Below are 22,883 nucleotides of genomic sequence, written 5' to 3'. Positions count from 1 at the left end.
AACAGCCAAGTCACTAAGGAGGTGATGAGAATTGCAGAGCTGGCGCAGTTGTGCGGCAAGGCGAGCGCGTCAGGGCGGCTGCCGGGCACGCTGGTGCCGTTGTCAGAGCAGCCATGTCCTTTTTGTGACTGCTGGAGCCTAGCTGGGAGCAGGAGCGATGCTGTGAGAACTGAGTGAAACCCTCAGAGCCGCCAGTGCCCTGATACCTCGCTTGTGTTCATAACGATTCACGCCCAGCTCTTGCACCAAGGAAGCCACCCTTGTCCGTTTTCCTCCCTCTTTCACCCAGGAACATGATCTGTGGAGATCTGCTCCCTGACAGAGCATGGGTAGGGGTGATGTCCCAGGGGAGGCAGTAGCTGGAGCTATCCCAGCCGGACGGTGGTGCTTGGAGCAGGTAAAAGGCTACATCAGCCGGGGTCACCTCCGTCACACGAACCACAATCTCCCCTGACCTTCATACTTTCCCACTGCCTCACTGCTCCCATTGCATGCGCCCACTGTGGTGTCGTAACGAGCAGAAGAGGAAACAGATTTCCCAACCGCCCACCCCGCTGGCAGCCCATGAGCCCTCTGTGCTGGGAATGGCTGCCAGCACGGCCAGGGCAGCTGGCTCACCCCTGTGCTGTGCTGTGCCTGCTGGGTATGACCCAGAGTCTCACAGGAGAAGGCATAGAGGGGCTGTGGATAATCCCTGGCTGATGTTCAGGTGTTGCAGGCTGCTGCTTCCCGTGGGGTCAGCTTGCTGCTGCTCCTCTCCCATGGATGGAAAGCCCCCATGCATCACCCAGGGTGAGCAGGGCCAGGTGATGGATGGCACTGCCGTGTTTTCTACAAGAATCTCTGTCCTGCTCCATGCAGGCAGCAGTTTCCTAGCACATAGTGGGAGGGAAAGATGGGATCCCCTGCTGCATAGCAGGGAGAGCCAGCAGCACTGGAGTAGCTCCTCCACAATCTGCTCAGTGCCTCAGGGATTACTGGCTCACAAGGAACCACCTGATTGTGACTGAAATTACCAGTGCCAAGGGATGTGGACGGGGGCAGGGGTTCCTGGAATGGACTTTTCCCCTCACTGCCATCATTGCCTTGAAAGGGGAGGTAGTCACTCCATGAAAATTCGGCCTCCCCTTCATTTCTCCTAAATTCAATTCCAGGGAAAGATGACACTGAGGCAGGAGAAAGGGGTTTTTTCTCCGGGGAAGAAATGCAAACCACATGCAGGCAGGCTCGGGCAGGAGGAGGGACTGGGGCTGCGAGAGCCGGCGCTCAGCAGCGAGGCCGAGCTAAAGTCAGTTAGTGCTTCAGGACTCTAAACACGCCTGAGTGCTGCGCTTTGAGCAGGCGTGATCCCTGTCAGAGAGAGGCTGCCAGTAGGGTTTGAAAATAATTAAGAAACCCAGAACCCCTGTGCTTCCCAGAAAAGCCTGTTAGTTCTGCGGTGGAAACCTTGCTTGCAGGGAGTGCATCGCACAAACAGAATCGTGACTCATCAACTGGATGGAGCTAAACTCCATTTTTCGAAGGTCAACATGCTCAAATCCTAATGAGCTTTACCCTTGGTAGGGCTCCTATGCTCCCGTTGTCAATCTGAATTCCTGGGATGCCCAGCACACCTGAGAGTAATGTTGGACAGTTTCAGGGGATGTATTTAATCCAGAGACACCAAGAGCTTCCAAGAGGGCAGTGATGATGGGGAAACTGAGGCACAGAGGATTCAGACCACCAGTCCACTGCCTCCAGCTAGAGCCTGCACCCCACCAGCCCCATCCCTGCAGCCTGGGTGGACACTGCCAGCCCCTGCTCTTGGGGGATCTCAGCTGTGAATCCGAGCAGTCCAGGACAGCCTTGGAGGAACAAAACAAGACAATCAATCACCCTTGCTTCATCCCGCCCCAGTCTGCATTGTGCGGAGCCCGAGGGACTCCACATCAAAGCAGGAGCAGCTGGCTGCCGGGGTGTCCCAAGCTGGCTGCCGGGGTGTCCCAAGCTGGCTGCCGGGGTGTCCCAGCCCCAGACGGGCAGCGCCCTGCCCACGGGCTGCCTGTCTGCACTGCCCACACGGGCTTGGCCTCTGCTCACTGCCTGAGCCCCAGCAGCAAAGCCGGGATGCAACGCTGCTCCCTGCTCCGAGTATGGAGAGAGATGTCCGAGGTCACAGCGGCTGCAGAGAGCACCAAAGGTGGGGGTGCATGGATGCGGGGACACCACTGTAGCATTACAGGGCTGGCAGCACCTTCCCTCTGCAGGGGTGAGCAGGAGGTGGCATTGCATATGGGGGAAGAGCCAGTCCCATCCCAAGCTTATCCTGGAGCTGCGGGAAGGTTGCAGAGCAAAGCCTGCTCCTGCTGCGCAGCTCCCGCTATCCTCACAAGACCCTTTTCTTTGCAGTTCCTTCCATGCCACACGGCGGGCGCTTCCCCCAGGCTGCAGCCCCAGCGCTGCTGCAGACAGTACATTAATTTTTGGATGTCTTTTGCAGCTCCTCAGTGTTTCTCCCCATCCCAGGCACGCACGGCTGGGATGAGGCAATGTTCTCGGGGAGTATTGGCTTCCTGGCTGGTGGGGAATATTCCTTGATGAAACTGGTCCAAAATGCTGCCCAGTGGGGTTGGGGATGGTGAGGGCATGCAAGGGGTCCAGTCGTGGTGGGCAGGGCTGCACCATGGTAAACCAGCAGCGCTGACCATCTGGGATGGGGCATCTGGGCAAGGGAGAGCACCTGGATTCCCCTGGAGCAGTGCCGTGTGTGGGTGCAGCAGTGGAACAGCAATTTGGATACAACCCTCCAGATATCCCCTATTTTCCCTCTAGCAAAGGGCAGAGTGGCTCTGCCCTGTGACCACAGCATGGGACAGAGCAGGGAGGACATGTCTCAGGCAGCCTGCAGGACACACGTGCCTGTGGTGGGTAGCAATTGACATTTTTTCCAGTTCGTTAATTAAAACACAGAACAAAAGTCACTAAAGTGTGAGGCTGGGTGTTTACAGGGAAAATTCCTCTTCAGGTGCCAGGTTTATTAATAGAAGAGGGAAAAAAACAGGGGGGAGAAGCAGGGCTACAGCTGGACAAGGAACATCTGGGAAGGATATACTTTTTGGGGGTGGATGGTGTTGGGTGTGTGTGTGGGATGGGGGTGTGAGGATGGGGGTGCAGTAACCACCCATGTCCCCTCACCACCAAGCCCCCGGGATGCTGAGTGGCCATGGGGAAGCCATGCTGTGGGCATTGCTGTGAGGCAGGAGGTTCCCAGCTCACCCTGTGGGACCCTGGCAGAGCTGATTCAGATCCTTTGAAGTTTTCCCCATTAACTGCCACAAACTGGTCAGGATCCAGGCTGATGAAGCAGGACATGCTGTCAGCATTGCCACCAGAGCTGGAGCTGCTGGGACACAAGAAATACATGCTCAGACAGGGCTCATAATGTGAAGTTTGGGGCAGCAAAACCCCCCCGGCTCCTTCAAGCTGCCCCCAGGAGTGCAGGGACTCCCAGCAGTGTTGGGGGGGGGGCAGAGCTGTGCCCCCCAGACCCACATGCCACCCACCTCCGCCAAGTGCCTGCACACAGGCTGGCATTTGCACTTCCATATGTGACACATTAGGATTTGTTTAGAAGCCCTTTATTGTCATATTTTGTTCTTTATTTCCTACAAATTCAATTTGCTGAGGGATGTGTGCAGATTGTGAAATTATTTTGAGAATAGTTCCTCTGGGTTTTTTAATTTCCTTTGTATTAAATTTTACAGTGTTTAAAAGGCTATGAAAAATTTTATGTTGAAAAAAAAACCAAACAAACAAACAAAAAAAGAAAAGAAAAAAAAAAAAAAAAAAAAAAAAAAAAAAAAAAAAACAGGAGGGCAAAATTCCAGGGAGGAAAGGAAAGGAGAAGAGTCCAAGAAGGGGTTGAGCTATGGGTTTGGTGCTGGGACCAGCCACTGCCACCTCTGTCATGGCAGGCGCCGGGGATAGTCTGGCACTGATGCCCCCTCCTGCTCCCACTTAATCCTGGCTGGAAAAGCAGACTGGGAGAGATGTGGCCAGTGCCTCAAAACGGGTGCTAGAGTGGGACCTGCCATTTGCTGAGGAGGCCTGGATGATTGTGGTTTTTCCCACCACTCAGCCTTTCCCTTTCCTTTGCTCTCCATATGGGAGCAGGACACGGATGCTTTGCACAAGGCCGTGGGGCTCCGCTGAGCCCCCGCCTGCCTTTCCAACGCCTCGTAGTCATTCGGTGCAGACATAAAAGCCCACAGCCACTCCCGTCAAGAAATTCCCGACAAGAAAATCTTTGAATTATTCCCAAGCTGTGACTGTGGAAAGCCAGGCTGCCTCCCATGAAGGGCTCCACAGCTTGGAGGCATTAGGGACCCCTTTCGCTGCCGGGGCAATGGCCAGTCAGGAGCCACCCTCCCGCCCTCTGTCCCCTATGCTGGATGTTTCCAGCTTCTTCAAATCACAGACACATTTTTCATCTCTTTATTTCTACCATTGTCATTGTCATTGTTCTAGCTGGTGCAAATTGGGAACTGGCCGTGCACTGACACTGCTGCTCCCTTCGCCCGCAGCCGCTCTTGTCCCCAGAACCAGCAGGAGGGCCCATCCCAGGGATGGAGATGGTCCTGCATCCTGCTGCCAGTCCCCCAGGGGCTTTTGCACCTTAGTCCATGTCCCTGTCTGGCACAGGACACCTGGCATGCTGCATCCTGCCCCTCTCCAATGTAATTTCCCCTTTGCAGCCTGCCCGAGGGGTGCTTGGAGGAGGGTGCAGGGGCTGTGCCGGTGTCTGGTGAAGGTCTGGCTGAGACCCCACAGTGTTTTGAAGGCTCCTGGGGCTTCAGCAGCGCTGAGGAGGGGGCTGGAGGCTTTGGGAATGATAGAATCATCCCGCTCAAACTCTCTTGCCATGGGCAGGAACACCTTTCACCAGACCATTCTACCTGGCCTCAAACACATCCAGGGACTGAGAAACTCAAACCCAGCAGCATCTCCAGCCTCAAGGGACCAGGGACAAGGACTCCCCTTTGCAGCGCCACGGTGCCCAACCCTTACCACAGCTATGCAGGGATCTGGAGGGTGGTTGGTGCCTCTCAGCACCGGGGAAGAGAGATGATGTGGAAAATAATTATGCAATAGGATTTATCCGTTATTAATATGGAAATGGAAGAATTCAGTGAATGCATAACTTCGATCGAGAGCAAGATGCCAGGGCTGCGGAGTTGTCCAGTGCAGTAGGATGTGCCAAACAACCAGCAGCACCAACCATCTGGGAAGAATGACAGGATGTTTGAATAAGCTGAAAACAGAACAGCCTTCCAGGGCTATGGGGAGGCAGGGATGCAGAGATATGAGAATAGAGGATGTATGGATGCAGGAATGTGGGGATTTGGGGGAAGGAGACATGCAGGGACCCAGAGATGAAGGGATGCAGAGATTCAGGGTTGTGGGGATGCAGGGATGCGAGTCCCGACCTGATGGTCCCTCTGCCCATCCCATCCCTCTGCCCATGCAGATCCTCTCCCTAAGCTCAGCGTGCCGAGGCCTTCTCAGATCAGCCTCACTCTGCTCCTCTGACCCCTCCAGGCAACTTGGCAAATTGATGGAGGAGGATTGCTGAGCAGATCCCAGCTTTTGATCTGGGAAAAGAGAGGCCACACCAAGCACTTTCTGAAATTCCTTCCTGAAGCCTTGGCTGGGCGCCGCTGCTGCTTTGCTGAGACATTCAGACCCTGGCAGCAGTGGAGCTTGAGCCTGGCCTGGCCACGCCATCCTGCCTCTTCCCAGCACCCGGGTTTAGGGAGCTGCAGCCTTGGCAAGAGCTCCCTGCTCTGGCCTATGTGCCCCTGTGCAGGTGTCTGGGTGTGTCTCCATGCCAGCCACCTCTTGGCTGCTCTGTGCCCCTAGAGTCATGGGGTGGTGACTTCTCCAGGCCACCAGCATTTCTTTCCCCGCCACATGCTGGCAAATTCCTTTCACACGAACAGGAAATATGAATTCTCCTCTTCTCTTTGTTTTTTAAAGGAAAAAAATGTTAAAAAAAAAGTAATCTAATCAAATGCTGTTTGTTTGTGGTCTCAGTGATCTCCAGTTGCTTGGTTGAGGCTCAATGAGATGCCATTGGGATGGCCAAGGACAGGGATACTCCAAACCTGCTGCAAACCTAGGTGCTCCCAGCCCTGCCATTGTCAGCAGAGCTGGGGCTCATCCCCATGGGGGGATAGACAGACGTCCCCATCCCAGTGGCTCTACTGGAACTGGGAGCACTGGAGGCAGACCTGGTTTGGCTGATGGAACCATTGCTGGCCTTGCTTGTCAGGCTGGCTGAGAGAGTGTAGGAGCACAGGGATTGTTGTGTGGTCTTCCAGGAGGGCTCAAATTAACAAACCAGCATTGTTAAACAGTTCAAAACATCAGTGGCCTTTGATTATCCCCTTTTCCTGAGGGAGGAGGCATTTTGCACCTGGGGAGGCCATGCCACACATCGCTCCTTCATGTCTGTAAGCAGCCCTGCTCCAGGCCCACAGTGGGAAAGCACTGCTATGCCAGGACCCTGGAAATCCCCATCCATGGGAAGCACCACTGTGATCCTCACAGGACCTCTGTTCCTGGGTATGCCCAGCATAGAAATATCTCTTCTCCAGCAGAGAACTGATGCAGATTTATTCCCTGTCTCCGGGGGAACTCTGAGCAGCATCAGTTCCCTTGGGACTGGAATCACTCTTTACACCCCAGAGCACCCTAGGCCAGGGCTGAGACCTCAGCAGGAGGGACCGTCTGCCTGCAGGAGGGCGCTGGAACTTCCCTACTGCAATGGATGGCCGGGTTGGTTCTGTTGGGAGCCTCCCAGACAGCCAGGGAAGAATGAGGATGGATGGAAAGAGATGAGGGCAACAGGTCATAATGTCTCTCCATGTTGTGGTTGCCTCAGAGCCGAGACAGAGCTCTCCTCTCTGGTGGGGAGCCATGACCCCCCAAAATGCTGTGGGAAGGAGAGGTGGCAGCTGAGAGGGCCTGGAGTGCGTGCAGGGTGCGGAGGAGGCTGGGGATATTTGGAAATGTTCTTTTTCTGCTTTCATAGTGTGACATGCATTTTTTACTTCATTTAATCTTTTTTTGCTCAAATTCCCAAGTGAAGAATTCTTTCCATGAGCCAGAGCCTCCTGCCACGTCTTTGTGCCTGGCCATGGCACTGGGGACCAGTTTGAGACCATGCCCCTGTATCCCTCCTCCAACTGCAGCAGCACGAATGCTCAGAAGTGGGCATGAGGCTCAGGGCACCCAACTGGCACCCTCTCCATCACTACTTCAGCTCTGCTGTCCCACTCCAACCCCCTTTTCTCTCCACTCCTGCAATTTGGTCCTTTTTGGGGTGATGAACCTTCTCTGTGTGCTTTGAGAGTGAGCTGCCCACAACCCATTTTAAACAGCTCAGGCTTTGTCTTCATTCCAGCTCCTGAAAATTGAATTTGTTAGTGGCATAAACAGGATATAAAAGACTGAAAAAAATAAAAAGGAGAGGGGAACATTTTTCTCCATGTCTTTTCCTTCAACCTCTGAGGACCATATCTGCTGACACTCCTGAGTGTTAGTCAAACTCCTGATGACAAACAGGCCCTGGGGACCTGCTCTGTCCAGCATCCCAGGATACTCCTGATCCTGGATTTTTTAATACAAAGGTCACCATTTCTGCTCTTTTCCTTTTTTTTCCCCTGGTGTTCTCCAAACTAACGGTGGTTTATGGTGCTCTTTGACGTCAGCCACAAATGGGGCTGCCAGGTGGTAATAATTTTCCTGAATGTTGGCTAAATACAATTATCACTCCATTTTCACTTCAGAAATATTAAAGTTTGTATTCCTCCTGTTATTAATTTTGAAAAAAGCCTTTATAAGTCACCGTGGCACACGGCCGCCAGCCCTGGGGTGCTGGCAGCCACAGCAGGGCTGGTGACCAAAGTCCGGGCTGGCCCTGCTGTGCCACGTTCCTGGATTGTTCTGGAGTGGAGGGATGGGAGGCAGTGCCCTAGAGACCCAGAGACAGAGCCAGGAGTTGGGATGTCAGCAGGACTAAGGATGGATCCTGAGGCTGGGAGGGTGAGGAGAGACCCATGTCCCTGTGAAGACCCAAATTCCAGTTCCTGTGGACCATGAACTTCAATCGGGTGTTTCCCAACCCCGTGCCAGCACAGCAGGGTCCATCAAAGGACAAGCTCCTAGACACGCCATTTCCTCCTGGCTTGGTGTCCAAAGCATGAGCACATCCCTGCAGCTTTGGCCAGGGCAGGCGGGAGCTGAGGAGCCGCTGGCTTTTGTCACGGAATGATCACATCCTGCTGCCAAGAAGGGTCCGTGAGGGTTGGGATGCTGCAAAAGTCCACGTTCAGCTACAACCAGAGGACCCAGGGCAGTTCCCAGAGCTGAGACACTGGGGGGTGGATTATCAGCAAAATGGCTTAAAAGTAAACTTTGAGACAGACACCATCACAGCCTTTGGTGGCCGAGTCCCAGCTAAGTGATGCCAGCACCAGCATCAGGCTCTCAGCCCTGGCACAAGCTGAGGTGAAGGTACAGCCACATATCCCAGGTTCTGCTTCCCTGAGGGCACACAGATAGGCACCTTTCTTGCCTTCCACTGCCTAGAGTCACCTCAGCCTTTCACCACGTCCCCTGACTGGGAGCACATCCACTGGGAGCTGCAGCTGTGGCATGGCATGGGCAGGGCAGGTCATGGGCAGGGTTGGCCATGGGCACCAGAGCCACAACTGCAGCAGCTGCTTCCCGAGCCCTCCCTGGGCTCTGTGGCTGCGGGGGGGGAATTTCCCCATCCCCAACCAGCAGCCTGCTCAAAGCCTTTGTCTTCTGCTGAATTCCAGCCAGTGAGAGTCATCCACCAGAGTCAGAGGATTTACCCTCCTGGGGAATGATGTGCAAGAGGGAACCATGTAGTCACATTAAAATTATTTGAAAAAGAATGGGACTTCTGAGTGCTGTCTCACGTGGAGCCAGGAACATCCATCTGACTGATGCTTCCATCTGTCTTTCTCAATACTTTCCTTAAATAGTCCAAATATTAAAAAAAAAAAAAATCTATTGGAATTTGGCATATATGGTTCTTAGGAGAATAGAAGAGGGCCAGATACTAAAATACCGCTGCCTCACTCCCCTCCAGTAACAAACACATGATTTTCATTGCAGGGAAGGCAGAGGCACATCTGGCCCAGAGGATGCTTCATGGTCACCGATGCTTTGGCTTTGCTGGGAGAACAGGCTTTGCCCAGGCTGAGGGGTCCTGTTGAGCCCAGTAGCAGCACCCAACTCATCTGGGGAATTCCAGCTCCCTACAGCAAAGGAATGTGCAGTCCAGCTGCCTCAAACCCCAGTCTCCCTGTCCTACACTGCAAGTCCCATCTCCTGCTTTTCCTTGGAGAAACCTTCCCTGAGCCCTCACTGTGCACAGCCAGGGGGAGTGGCTGCAATGACGGGAAGAGATTCTGGAGCACTTTTCACACCATGTCTCAGTTCCTCAAAGTCCTTGCTGCTGTTCTCTTACTGTCACCTCCTGCCAGCTTTTCCTTGGAACCCTGCGGTGCCCACAAATGGGAATTGGTTTATGGCCTGGTTCAATGTTGGTGACTCCTGACCACCGTGTTTGCTTGTTTCATCCATTCAGCTCTGCTCACAGAGCAATGACAGATTTTCAGTGACAGAGTTTCAGTGTCTCATGTGGGATGGAGATTGATGTCGGCTTCAAGGATGGTGCTTGATGCAAGTGCTTTCCCACAGGGATGCTGGGGCTGGGGGCCTTTCCCTGCCCCAATGTCACCTACTGCTGGGGCAGAGTTGGATAAAACCTTCAACAACCCCCAGCCCTCACGTTCACCTCCTCCTTTCACCTTCTCCAGTGAATACCGAGGTCCCAGTTCAACAGTTTATGCAGCGAGCAAGCACGCCCTCCACCCTCCCAAGCGTCTCCACATTCCACCATCCTCATCTCCTGGCTACCTGCGAGCACTGCCCCAACACCGCGTCCCCTTGGGAAATCCCAGCTCAGCCGTGACCACCAGCCGGGCAGAGCAGAGGATCCCAGCGTGGGGACGCCGTCCTTCCCCGCGCCCGTCGGTGCTGGCCGGCACTGAGCCCACCCCGCGCCAGCCGCCGGGTGTTCTCCCCGCTCTGACAGCTGTACGGAAATTGGAAAGCGACGCTGACATGTGTCAACAATAACCAGCGAACAAGCGCCAGCGGCGGCAGCGGCTGTCCCCAGCACCTCGAGGAGGCTGGCCACTCTTGGCTGAAATCACAGCACGTTGCGGCTGGAAGCAGGAGTATTGTTTCAATTATTTCCATTATATAAAGTCAGGCCATTTAATATATTCTGCCTCAAAGGGGCTCAACTAAAGAGATAAAATAAACACTGGAAATCTGCTGTGCTGACATGGACCAGGAATTCAGTTTCGACACCAAGCCTTCCCTCCCATCTCAGTGCTCATCTTCCCTTTCCTCCTGCCTCTCTCTCCTACTCTTCCTGCCCCTTGGCCTTCAGTGCCACTTGATGCCAGTTCCCTCTTTGGGCTTTGCTCCTGTTTTGGCAGCTGCAGCAATTGAAGGCTGTGCAGCCACGCTGGCGTCCAGGACTGGAGCAAGCCAGAGGAGCCAAGAAGAGAGATGGAGCTCCAGAGCTCACTCTGGGATGAAGGATGTGATTTATGGCAAATATTAAGCCTCTTGGGATGCCACATTCCCTGAGAACAGCAGGAATGGCAGATGGCACAAACCCAGGAATGGCTGGAGTGTGGCATGAGGAGGAGGAAGAGAAGAAGGAAAAGGAGGAAGAAGAGGAAGAGGAGGAGGAGGGGAGAGCAAATGTGCCATGAGCATGCTGTGGACTGCACTTGGCTATATCAGCACTAAAATCAGCCACCTTCACACCTTCCTTCTCATCTGGGAGAGCTGACGGCACCCCAGCACTGAGAGACCTCACTGGCTCTGTGCTGGTATGGGAGGTGGTGAGTTGGGCTGCCAAGAGGCTGGCGTTGCTCCCATCAGCTCTGACCAGACAGGAGCTGCTTCCCATTAATGCTTCCCACGGCATCATTCTCCCCACAGCACTCCTCCTTTGCAGGGCTGTGCTAGTCCAGGTATTCCCAACATGTTGGCATGTGGGAAGGAGCACCAGCCATGCCAGCAGTAAATCTGGTACTTGGTCTTTCCCAGCACATTTCCCTGCCCCAAGCTCTGCCTCTCCTGGAGCAGGGTCATGGGCAGTGCCACCCCCAGGGGCCCGGGTGATGGAGGGAGCCGTGTCACGGGATGCCAGTGAGGGCTGTGGTGCAGCGTGAGGTGGAGCTGGCTTTTCTTAAGAGCAGTGAAAGGGCCTCTGCTGAACTGGCGCGAGAGCAGCTGTGACTTTCCATTCCTGTGGGAAGTGGGCTGCCACCGTCCAAGCATCTGGGCTTGTTATGATGGGAGAGGAATGCCAAGTATTTTTCTTCCTTATCCACTACCATCCGCTCAAACCCTCCCCTGATCAAACCCACATTCATCGCCCGGGATGCACTGGGGAAGATCCCTCCCAGCCCTCGTAGCTGCTGGGACTTCATGGCACCTGTGGAGAAAACCCCGCCCTCATCCAGGGGTTCCCTCCATCCCCCTGCCCCTTCCTGTCTCCTGCTGCTAGCCAGCTCCAGACATTTAATTTTCACTTTACTACCTTTCCTAAGAACATCCCTGTGCCTGCATCCCTGTGCCACCACCTCTGTGACTGCATCCCTGCTGACCTGTGGGCCCGGCGGGACCACACTGTCCCCTCCAGAGCCCTGAGCATCCCGAAAGCAGCCACTGGGATGGTGCCACGGGCGTGTGCCCTGGGGCGCCTGCCGTGCCGGGAAGCAGGCGGTGCAGCTTTGGAAGGTCACCAAGATTTTTCCGAAGATGAAAGTGTGCTCAAGTGTCAAACAAACTTTCCAAATTATCTTTCTGGACACTTTCACCCTTCTGCTTTGGAAGACGGAGGAGGAACATTTCATTCCCTCTGTGCTGGCGTGGAGCGGGGTTGCGTGAGGAGCCGGGAGCTGCCAGCGGCACCCGCGGCTCAGCCTCGCTTCTCCCCGACATCATCCCTGAGTCACCGCGGGTGCTGCCATCATCAGCTGGGCTTCCCCCTCCCCGCAGCCCCCCAAACCCCTCCCAGCACAACAGAGGGCTGCCAAGTGCCCAGTTAAACAGCAGACACCACCTCTCCTCCCACCGACAGTAGGATTTGTCATAAATAGACAAATTAAGGGAAACGTGGGATTTTTCTGCTCTCTCAGGGATACCTGACACACAGCAGCAGGGGCAGGGGGACAGCGGCCATGCCGCCCTTGGCAAATCTCCCGTTATCCCAAACAGCTGGGGATGGGCTGAGCAATGGCCACGTGGTGCCCCCAGGATCCAGCATTAACGAGAGTTGTCTAATTAGCGCGTCCTCCTGTGACAGGTCACCCTGGCAAGGCTTGCTCCGACATCCGCTCACCCATGCCAGCAGCCAGAGAGCGTGACCTGGAATGAGGTGTTCCCCTGGCCCTTGCCCGGTGTTTGCCTTCCAGATCTGGACAAGGAAATTCCCTATGGGCCCTAGGGCAGCTGTGCTGGCACCCAACAGGACTTGTGGAAGCTCCTTGCCCTGCAGCACCCATATCTCATCCTGGTCATTGCCATCCACACCAATGCAGCTGCCTGCAGCCAGGGTTTGGAGACACTCAGAGATCCCCAATGCCATTGCCATATCCCTATTCTTCTGTGCTGGGATGGCAGCAGCATCCCTGTGTCCACACGGGCCCCAGCCCTTGTAAACTCTGATGGTGATGCCATGCTGCAGGTTTGGTTGTTAATGGAAATTTCATCTGAGCCAGATGCTGCAATTTATGCATTTTATGTGTAATTTTTCAATTTATTTCATAATTAAAAAAAAAAAAAAACCTAAAGTGATCCCAACCATTATTACTCCTGGTTTCTTCAGTTATTACTCCTGGTTTCCTACAGTGAGGCCAAAGGGGTCTGAAATAGCTCCTTTGTTGTCTGATCATTAACCCTTCAGGAATGAAATGCAGCAGTGCCGGATGGGAGAGGTGGGGAGAGAGGCTCGGGGGGCTGGGGGAGAGAAGAGAAACAGGAGGGAGAAATTTGAGGGGTAGAGAGAAGATTAACCCCAATGTACTGTCCCTGGGCATGGCTGGACACCCCAGGACACAGATGGACACGTCCACTGCAGCCCCATGGGTGGTTCACTCTGGTGCAATGAGTTTGGTGATTCTCAGCACCCCCAGTCCATTCATCCCTCCCAGGCAATGCAGACCCAGAACATCCCAGGTGGAAAGGAGCCCTGCAGCTCGTTGGCGTGTGGGATGAGCAGGTGGGTGATGATCTCCCCCAGGGTGCTCAGAGGGGTCCTGTGAGCCCAGAAAGTCTCTCTGTGCCCCCTCTGGGGGGAGGAGAGGGGCACCATGTGCTGGTTTGCACGTGGTGATGACAGGAGTGAATGCGCTCTCACTGGCGCTGTCGCTGGTGGCCAGTGGCCTTGGAGCCCTGGCTGGGAGGTCACCAGGCTGTCCAGGGTACGGCTCCTGGCACAGGGTTGGGACAACGGGACGAGCACGTGGGGGCCCCAGGATGGGGACCTGTGCCTGTAGGTCACCTCGGCTCACCTGGCTAGTGAGGTGTCCCCCTCCTGTCCTGCACCCCACTTCAAACACAGCCCCTAAGGTGGGTTTTGGGGAGCACAGCATGGGACAAGGGGTGTGGACAGCCGCATAGGAGCCCAGAACAGCGCAGTGAGCTCGTCTTGGCTTGGAACAGCTTGGCACAGCTCAGCTCGGCTCAGCTTCGCTCCCGCAGCTCGGAGGGAGGTGAGTTAAGAAGCGCTCGGAAAATCAGAGTCAGCTGCAATCCTGGGGACAGCCGGGGCAGACCGCAGCCGCCGCCGGAGCTGCCGGAGATCCACGATGGCTCCCGGCGACCGGGGGATTCAGCCCTGCCCGGGGGGCTCAGCCCTGCCCGGGGGCTGTCACTGGCCCCCCTGGCCCTGCGGGGACTCGGAGCGGGGGGCTGAGCCGGGGGGGGCTGAGCCGGGGGGGCCGGCGCAGGCAGCGTCACCCTCCTGGCTCCACCCCCCCAAAATCGCAGGGGGCTTCGCTGTGACCCCGGCGCTGGGATGGCAGCGGGACAGTCGGACCGCGGCGGGACGGCGGGACGGTTCCCAGCCGAGGTGGTGGCTGGAGTGCTCCGGGGGGATCCAGCCAGGGCGTTTGCCAGTCGCTTTGTTGCTGCTGGGGGATTTTTTTTTTTTTTTTTTAGGATTATTATTATTTTGAAAGGGAGGGTGAGGACAGGGGGCTGACACTGACTATAAAGGCAGAGCTCCCTGGAGCAGCCAGCACTTCCCCGCCACCATGAGCACTCCCCGGGCCTGACAGCCCCAGCCTGCCCCGCTGTCGCCGTCTCAAGCTGCCCTGAAGTGTGGCTGTGTGTCCGAAGCTCGTGTTGGGATGGTGTGAGCCCGGAGCCGCTCGTCGCCCTCCCAGCACCCCTCACCAGCTCTGGCAGGAGCAGAGCCCGCCAGCCGCTTGGATGATTTGATTTCTTCCCTGTCCGACATCACTCCTGCCCAGATGCAGTGGATAATATTCATGTTGCTGTTATTCATCAGCTCCATGGAAATGCTCACGCAGAACCGGTGGAAGAAGCAAGGTACAGTGTGCACAGTGGGCTTGTCCCGCTCGGGTCTCGCAGGGTGGCTTTGGGACACCAGGCTGCCTGTCCTGCCTGCACGGAGCAGGAAGGAGTTGTGAACCAGGGCTGGAGGTGCCAGGAACCAGCATAACCTCAACCCCTCGCCTTGAGCCCCCTTGGGGACCGTTTGTGTTCCCCTCTGGGCGTGTGGCTTGGGGCTGGCTTGGCGGTGCAGGAAGATGCAGAGTGCAGCCCCATAGCACCTCCTGCCCGGTGCCAGCCCTGCCTTTGGGGCTGGCAGGAGACAAGAGACACTGGCTGGCACTGGGACCAGCTCTGCAAACCCCAGCAGAGCCAGACACACTGGGGATAGCACTAAATGGGCTGATTTTCTGATATTTCCTTTCTCTGCATAGCACACTAACTGCCTTAGGAGTAAAACCTCCTGGAAGGATGCTCAGAGCCACGGCAGGCACTGCCTGTCCTCTGCCCCATCCTTTCCCCAGGAAGAGGCATCAGCTGAGCCACTGCTCAGTGCCTGGGCAAGGACAGGGTGTGCTTGGACTGTGCTGAGGCACATGCCCTCTCTGTTGGGCACTGGCTCATGTGCCCTCACTGGGCAGTGCCAGGCACTGCCAGCTGGCTGCGTGGAGTGGGTCCAGGGCTGGTTCTCGGCTCTGTGCCAGGAATGCCTTGGTTTTGGGGCCAACATGTGCCAGGGTAGGGGCAGGACGTCCCAGGACCAGGGCTCTCAGGGCTGGAGCCCGGAGAGCTTCCCTTGAAGTTGTTCCATGTTAAAGGCATGCAGAGGCAGTAGGTGTGTGTGATGATGTGGGTGGCCAGGCTGGTGGCCAAAACACCCCTGATGGGAAACAGCCAAGCACCAAGAGGGGCTCCAGCTACCACTGCTTGATGCTGGGTAGCACAATGTTCCAAAGGCCTCAGGTCTTGGCAGCCTGGGGATCTGGCTATGGCTTTCCACCCCATGGACATGTTATATACCCTGGGATAACCTGCACAGAAAAGCCAGCACGGGGTCCAGGAGCCACAAAAGATGCTGCATCACCCTACAGCCTCCCTACTGACCCTGGGAGCTCTGGTCTGGGCAGTCCAGTGCCCCAGGGACTCACGGTTCCCTGCAGGACTGGGCGTAGGGTGGGCAGAGATGGGGGATGTCACACCCATGTCCGGCAACTCAGGTGCCCACTGTTCCTCATGCCCCGTGCCCATCCCAGCTCAGCCCTACCCTCTGCCATCATCACTGGACAGGAGGAGATTAACCCATCTCTTGTTCCTAACCCCCAAGCCCATGGTTTCAGAGTGAGCCACATTCTGTTGTTCTCTGTGGTGGCTCCCAGTGTCACTCTTGGTGGCAGAGATGTGTGTGCCATGTCAGCAGCACTGTGGATGGAGGAGGATGACCCCACTTCTCCCAGCTCCATACCATGGAATTACTTCCAAAGCCAGTGAAAGGAAGGAGGCCCCAGAGCCCATCCAGGGCTCCCCACCTTCTTTGGTCTGGCTGGAAGTGGAAGGAGACCAGCAAAAAAAAAAAAAACCCTAAATATCAAAAAGAATTAGGGAAGGGAAAGAGGCTCGTAAATCCACGGGTCTCCAGGGAAGCCATTCCAGCTGCAGCCAGGAACACAAATGTTGTCAGCATTTGGTAAATATGTAACGGAGACCATAACAACTTAATGGATCCAAGGTGCTTCCTTAGCGCTCCCAGCAGACGCAGCTCTAATGAGGGCTCCTGGCAGTGCTGCTGTCCCAGACAGTGTGCCCCAGAGAAGGGACTGGGATGAGCCAGCTTGGGGACAACTGCATGGCACCACAGCACTGTGGACTGGTTTGTGCCAGGGACCAGCACACGGGGCTGTGAGGCATCGTCTGCCATGATCGTCTGACAGAATCCTCTGCCAGCATTCCCCCGGCTTCCCAGCACCTCTGCACCAGCCCCACAGCCGTGGGACCCTTCTGATGCAGCTTCTGGGGTCAGAGGGACCAGTGCCAGGCATTCCCCCCGGACCCACCAGCTGGCTCGGGCTTGTAGCAACCTTGTGTAGTGGAAGGTGTCCCTGCCCATGGCAGGGGGTTTGGGATGATCTTGAAGATCTCTTCCAACCCAAACCATTCTGTGATTCTGTGGTTCTATAGAGCCCAGGTCCTAAGCATGCTGTACCAGGGCTTCTGGCATGGTCACTTCTACTCAGGCTGTGGTGCCAGAGCCAAACAAACAGCTCCCAACAAAGGGGCATGGTGAAAGTATTGGATGCCTGCAGGCAGGAGTTCAGTGGCCACTTTTGTGGCTTTTCTGTGGGCTCAGAGAGCAGGAGCAGTTTGCCTAGTGGATGTTGGCACCCTGTCCTTGTCCCTGGGAACAGAGGTCACCCACCTCAGGGTCAGTCACCCTCCCACAGTCTGAGAGTACAGCACAGGCAGCCAGGCAGGCAGCAGAGGCTCTTGAGCAGAGAGATTATTTTCCCAGCTCCTCTTGAGTGCATCCAAAATGCCCTTTGTCCTCTGACACTTAAGAGGCATCAGGTCAGATCATATTTCTACCACTGACCCAGTGGTTGTTCCACTTCCCACGGGATGGGCAAGGCTGGCTTGGGGTGTGGCTCAGACTGTCACCCGTGGGCAGTGCTGGGCATAGGGCAAACCCTCAGTCTAGATCTTGGAGTGATGCAGGCCATCAATGCAGCGTGGGCAGAGGTGGGGATTTGAGGAGCAGAGAGAGGTGAGGTGGTGTTTGCAGGGAGACAGGACAGCGTTGTCACCCTGGTGTGTCAGAGAGGGGCTGCCACGGGGCTGGGATCCCTCTCAGCACCTGTGCCACAGCCCCTCTCCTCCATTTGTCCCCGCAGCGAGTGCTGGCCTGCTGGAAAACTGCACGGGCTGCGTCCTGTGCTCTGAGGACAACGGCTGCATCACCTGCCACCACCGGCTCTTCCTGCTTATCTGGAGGGACGGCATCCGCCAGTACGGGATGTGCGTCCACACTTGTCCCCCAGGCTACTTTGGTGTGCGGGGTCTGGAGGTCAACAGATGCACAAGTACGTCCCGCGCCAGCCGGGGTCCCCCTGCTCCTACTAGTGCCCCCTGCTCTCCTCGCCACCCTGCGGGTCCCAGTGCTGCGGGAAGGGCGATGGCTTCATTTCCCGCAGCATCCCTGGTGGCACTGGATCCAGGGGCGGCCGGGTTGGGAGGACTTCGTCCCCTTTTCCCTTGACAAGAGCCGCAGCCTAGACCCCGCAGGTTTTGGGTCCCCAGTGGGTGCCGGGGGTGTCCCGGGCTGTCCCGCTGACCAGCCGTCCCTCCCGGCAGAGTGCAGGTCGCCCAGCTGCGAGAGCTGCTTCAGCAGAGACTTCTGCATGAAGTGCAAGGACAAGTTTTACTTGTACAAGGGCCAGTGCTTTCGGCAGTGTCCCCCCGGCACTGCGGCACAGCCCGGCACCCGCGAGTGCCAAGGTAAGCAGCGCCCACACCCCGTGCCCGCCGTCCCTGGGGACGTGCCTGGCTCCGAGGAGTCACCAATCCGTTCTGTCCCTGTCCCTGCAGAGACGTGCGAGCCGGGCCCGTGGAGCGAGTGGAGCGCCTGTACCCACGAGAGTCGGACCTGCGGCTGCAAGTGGGGTGTGGAGACGCGGGTGCGGGAGGTGCCGGAGGCTGCCCGAGAGGAGGGGACTGCCTGCCCCGCGCTGCTGGAGACCAGGAGGTGCCGCATGAAGAAGCACTGCCCGGGAGGTAAGCGCTGCGCCACCGGGGCTGAGGACAGCTTCGCGTCCCTCCAAAGTGAGCCCGAGGGGCTCTGCAGGAGGATGATGGCAGCAGGGGTCTGGCAGTGGCCGGCGAACCATGCTGTCATCTCCCAAGCATTTTGAAATTCTGGGTAAAGCCGTCATCTCAGGCACATGTGCTGAGCAGCCCTAGGGCTGGCTGCTCCCACCTGGCAGTTCCCGAGACTGCCTGGGATGAGCCAGTGTCCCCTTCCATGCTGGACTGGGCTGGGCTGGGCACTGGCAAGAACCGCCGTGGTGGGATGAGGCTGCCGAGCTCCAGCTCCCATTCTGCCACGACGCAAAGGGAGGCTTTCTGTACTCCAGCTGTGGGTAAAGAGGGTTGAGACATACAGGGGAGGTTCCTGCAAAAACCTCTGAGCTCCCTAAAAACTGAAACGCTCGTGGAGCAGGAGGACGTCACCCAGGGGATTTCTGATGGCCAAAGTTTTGGGAGACACCCCAGGGCACAGTGCCCCTCCATGGCTTATCTGGCCAGATGTTCACTCATGCTCCTGCACTTCCCCCCACTTCATTCCCAGGCTGGGGGCTCCCTGGCTGAGGGATCTCCCCACCTTTCACACACCAGACCCGCTGCAGGGTCTGTCCGGGCGGTGCGTGCACGGGTGCAGGGCTGGCGACAGGAACCAGGACGTGGCTGATGTCATTTTTGGATGCAGGCGTCTGGACTGAAGCTACCCTAATAAATCTCCACTTAATAACTGGCAGCAAGGGGGATGCATGAGATACCGATCTGAAGTGCCTGGCAGCAGATCTGAGCCACCGAGGGTTGCGGTTCGGAGCTGCGGGGTCACTGCGCCGTGGGATGAGCTGTCCGGCACCGCCAGCGTGGCGGGGATCAGGGAGGACAGGACTGTGAGGGTGGAGAGAAAAAGGATGAAGAAGGGGGGCAGCAGCAGAGGACGTGCGTGCTGGGCGAGGGCCACAGAGCCAGGAGAGAGGTTTCATCCCAGCAACATCAATCATAAGTAATATTTTCCTGCTGACAGTGCAAAGGAGCTGATTCCCTTCCCCACCCAGATCTCAACTCACGTCTTTGGGGTGCCAGGTGGCTTCGATTTTGAGGATGTTCTCCTCCCTGCTGGTGTGTGGCAGCTCCAGACCCGCAGAGCTGGTGACAGTTTGATGCAAGAAATTTAATGTGGGAGGACAGGCTGCTCTGGAGCACTGTGTTCTGGAGCACTGTGCCCATGCCCTGTCCTGCCTGGCACACAGCAGGTCCCACTGGCAGGGACTGCTGTGCCAGTGTTTCAGGGGTATCTCATCTTGTGAAGTTACTGAGAAGGCACTGGCACCCCAGAAAAGTGCTTGGCCTCCTGTCTCTGCCTGTGCTCCTGCAAGCTGGAAGCTGTGGGGCTACGGTGGTGGGCTTAGGGACTGGCAGGACTCTACTCTTGAGGCTCCTATCTGGGATCAGCTTTAGAGACAGGCCTGTCCCCTGCCCAGCAGAAGGAATCCATGAATGCCCCCCAAGTAACCCACTCAGGAGAGAGCAGCCCTTCCATGTCTCCCACTCCTGGGCAGGCTGTTCAGAGTCCCTGCCACAGCAGAGCTTGTGTCTGCCCTCACTCCCAGGCTTCTGCCCGCCTGGCCAAGTGCTGGGTTATAGGATCCAGATGCTGGAGGAGGACGAGGAGTTCACTTGATGCATCTGAGACACCCCCAGCCCAGGCGAGCCAGAGCAGGCAGCCGAACCCGACCGTGTGATGAGAGATTTGTGCCACCACTTCTGAGCCATCCAGGCGGCTGGAAGGGAAAAGCTGCCACGCTTGGCCGTGGCACAAACCCCTCGCACTGCTGTAAATCTGCCTTGGGTGTCTGTCCCGCTCTCCAGACTCTTGGCGTGCGTGCCGTGCCCTCTCCTTTGTGGGTGGCAACTGTCTGGAGATCAGAGCTGAGAAAAAGGGTTTCAGAGCCAGGCAGGACAAGAACTGGAGCCTTCAGAAGGGACTGGGGACAACAGTGCTGGCGCACGCAGCACCAGGGACAGTCATGGTCCCTTGTGCCCCTCACATCACTAAACCCCCCCACACAAGTGACTCTAACTGGAGCGGGCTCAGGGGGGCAAGGACCGACAAAGCTGCCCAGTTTTTGGGGCAACCATTCTGATCTGTAGCATGGACTCCCCCTCCCAGTGGAGCCCATAGCACAGCAGGGTTTATCTTGAATCCCTGTTTCTTTGGTGTCTCAGCACCAACACTTTGGCCAGCTGGAGGGTCTGTGGCAGCTTCTCGGGGTGAGCAAAGGTTTGGGTCCCAACAGCCTGACCCTGGAAAGCTGGCAGTGGGTTGACCTGGGTTGCAGCCAGGCTCCACCAGCACGTTGTTTGTGCCACTGGGATGGGGATCATCCACACGTGGAGGGCATCCACAGGGAGAGAGAATTAGCACCTATGCAAGGATGCGCTCCAAAGTCACCTTGCTGCCCACCACGCCCAAATCCTCCCAGGGGCTGTCTGGGTCCCCTGGTGGTAGACAGGTTCCCACATCATGGCAGAGCTGAGCACAGCTGTGCCATGGCTTTGGGGTGTTGGTGCAGCCACTGCCCCTCTCCAACACCCACAGTCCTTGCTCAGAGAGGATCTGGGGTTTCTCCAGGCAGCTTCTGCTTCAGTTGAGCTGTCCCACCCCATTCCTAGGGATTTTGGGGTACCAGGACTGAGAGTCCAGCCATGGGAGATGTGGGGACAACACGCCAGTGTCCCTCTGCCCGTGCCATCAGCACACCCAACCCCCCCACAGACCCACACTGCTGTTTCATGACCGGGAGAGGGGTCTGGGGTCCCCAAAATCAGAAACTGGGTCGAGCACTAACACACTGAGGATATGGGATCAGCGTCCCATGGATGGGGCTCAGGTCAGATCATGTTGCCTGGCCAATGGGCGAGCACTCATTTTCTTCTTTTTCTGTTGCAGAGAAAACCGAACCCAAAAATAAAGGCAAAAAGCGACAGAAGAAGCCGAAGACAGAAAGGCACACGGGCACCTAGCGGGCACCAGCATGGGAGCTGGGGCACCATGGCAGGAATGGCAAAAGTTCCCAGCCAACTCCTGCCACGATGCTCCAGCCACATCACCCCTGGTTTTCCATAAAAAAAAAAAAAAAAAAAAAAAAAAAAAAAAAAAAAAAAAAAAAAAAAAAAAAAATTGCACAATTTTCTCTGCCCCCCCCATCCCCCTTTCCTTTTGAGACAATTTATGGCCTGTAAAACATTTCCTTTTCAGAAAATCTAATTTGCAATGTCCAAAGCAAAGCCCTAGGGCTTGGGGAGGGGGTGGCTCCTTTATTCCTCTGGTCTTCCCTCTCCCCTAGCCTGCTCCATCCCTTCCTCCAGACGGGTGGGATGGGGTTAGACTGGGGTTGGACCCTGCTAATGAAGCTGATGCCTGCCTGAATAGTGTTCCCCAGGGCTGGGAGGTGCCCTGGCTCCACAGGGTCCTGGTTTTATGGGAGTGCTGAGGGGCACAGTGCACCACTGAGCTGCTCCAGGTGCTGGATAGTGTCCCCCATCCTCAGCCACAGGCACAGGAAGCAGCAGGACTCCCGGGGTGACCCCACTGGGGACCGTGCCATTGCCCACAGCAGGCTAGCCGGGTGCTCAGCATCCCCAATAGCACAGCCAAGGGCCAAATCCTGCTCTCCTGGGGCTCGGAGGGCAGCTGGACCTCCAGGCTGATAACCCTTCTTGGGATCATGCCAGCCCAGCACACAGCACCCTCATGGGCCACATCGTGTCTTCCTCAGGCTCACAGAGAGGCTCACAGAGCTTCTCTCCCAGCTGGATGTGGGCTTTGGAATTTGGGGTGACTGTCTGTCTAGGACAGGGACATGCACAATGCAAATGCAAACCCAGGCAGGGGATGCTGCTGCATCCTGCGTCCCCAAACTGGGATGTGTTGGAAGCAGCTCTGCAACCCCTCCCAGCCATCACCAGGGCGTGACCGTGGGGTGCTGAGCCCAGGCGTGCCAGTCTATCCCTCCCTGCCGCGCTGCGTGCCCCAGGAGCAGAGGGTTCCATCGGGATATATACCACGTGTGTGCTTAAATCGCTGTCCAGCCGCAGGCAGCTCTGCGTTTGGGGATTGCCGAGGTGTGAACTCCCCGTCCCCGCCCTGAGCGTGAGCAGGGGGAGGCCGGGGCTGGCCGCGGGGTGTCGAGGCCGCGGGGGCTGCACAGACCCTTCAGGACGGGAGCGCTGGGTGTCAGCACCGAGCCAGCCCCAGAGCTGGCACAAAGCTGCCGGAGCATCTCCTCCGATCGCTTCATGACAAATAAATGGATTAAACCCCCGGCATCGCTCCTGCTTCCCTGTTTTCCCCATTCCCACGAGTTGCTGCCAGAGGGCGTCTGGGATGCTGGCCGTGGCCACGGTGCAATCCCGTA

The 22,883-nt window shown here is 56.7% G+C and overlaps 1 protein-coding gene across 3 annotated transcripts; it reads left to right on the top strand.

Annotated features, from left to right (window-relative positions):
* Positions 1 to 13,554: 13,554 nt before the first annotated feature.
* RSPO4 (R-spondin 4) lies at positions 13,555 to 22,792 on the top strand. Of its 3 annotated transcripts, none has more exons than XM_053958902.1 (6): positions 13,555 to 13,877; positions 14,383 to 14,718; positions 17,568 to 17,756; positions 18,028 to 18,171; positions 18,262 to 18,447; positions 21,416 to 22,792. In XM_053958902.1, the coding sequence occupies exons 2-6, from the start codon at positions 14,640 to 14,642 to the stop codon at positions 21,487 to 21,489; spliced, it is 672 nt and encodes a 223-aa protein (XP_053814877.1). In that variant the 5' UTR covers positions 13,555 to 13,877; positions 14,383 to 14,639; the 3' UTR covers positions 21,490 to 22,792. The 3 variants fall into 3 exon arrangements, with proteins under 3 accessions (XP_053814877.1, XP_053814876.1, XP_053814875.1); XM_053958901.1 differs by having other exon boundaries at positions 14,350 to 14,718; XM_053958900.1 differs by having other exon boundaries at positions 14,326 to 14,718.
* The last annotated feature ends 91 nt before the right edge of the window (positions 22,793 to 22,883 follow it).

This window comes from Vidua chalybeata, chromosome 17 (genome assembly GCF_026979565.1).
Source record: "Vidua chalybeata isolate OUT-0048 chromosome 17, bVidCha1 merged haplotype, whole genome shotgun sequence".
In the NCBI taxonomy this organism is placed as follows: Eukaryota; Metazoa; Chordata; class Aves; order Passeriformes; family Viduidae; genus Vidua; species Vidua chalybeata.
The sequence above is the reverse complement of the archived record's forward strand: the minus strand, read 5'-3'. Positions and strand labels throughout refer to the sequence as shown.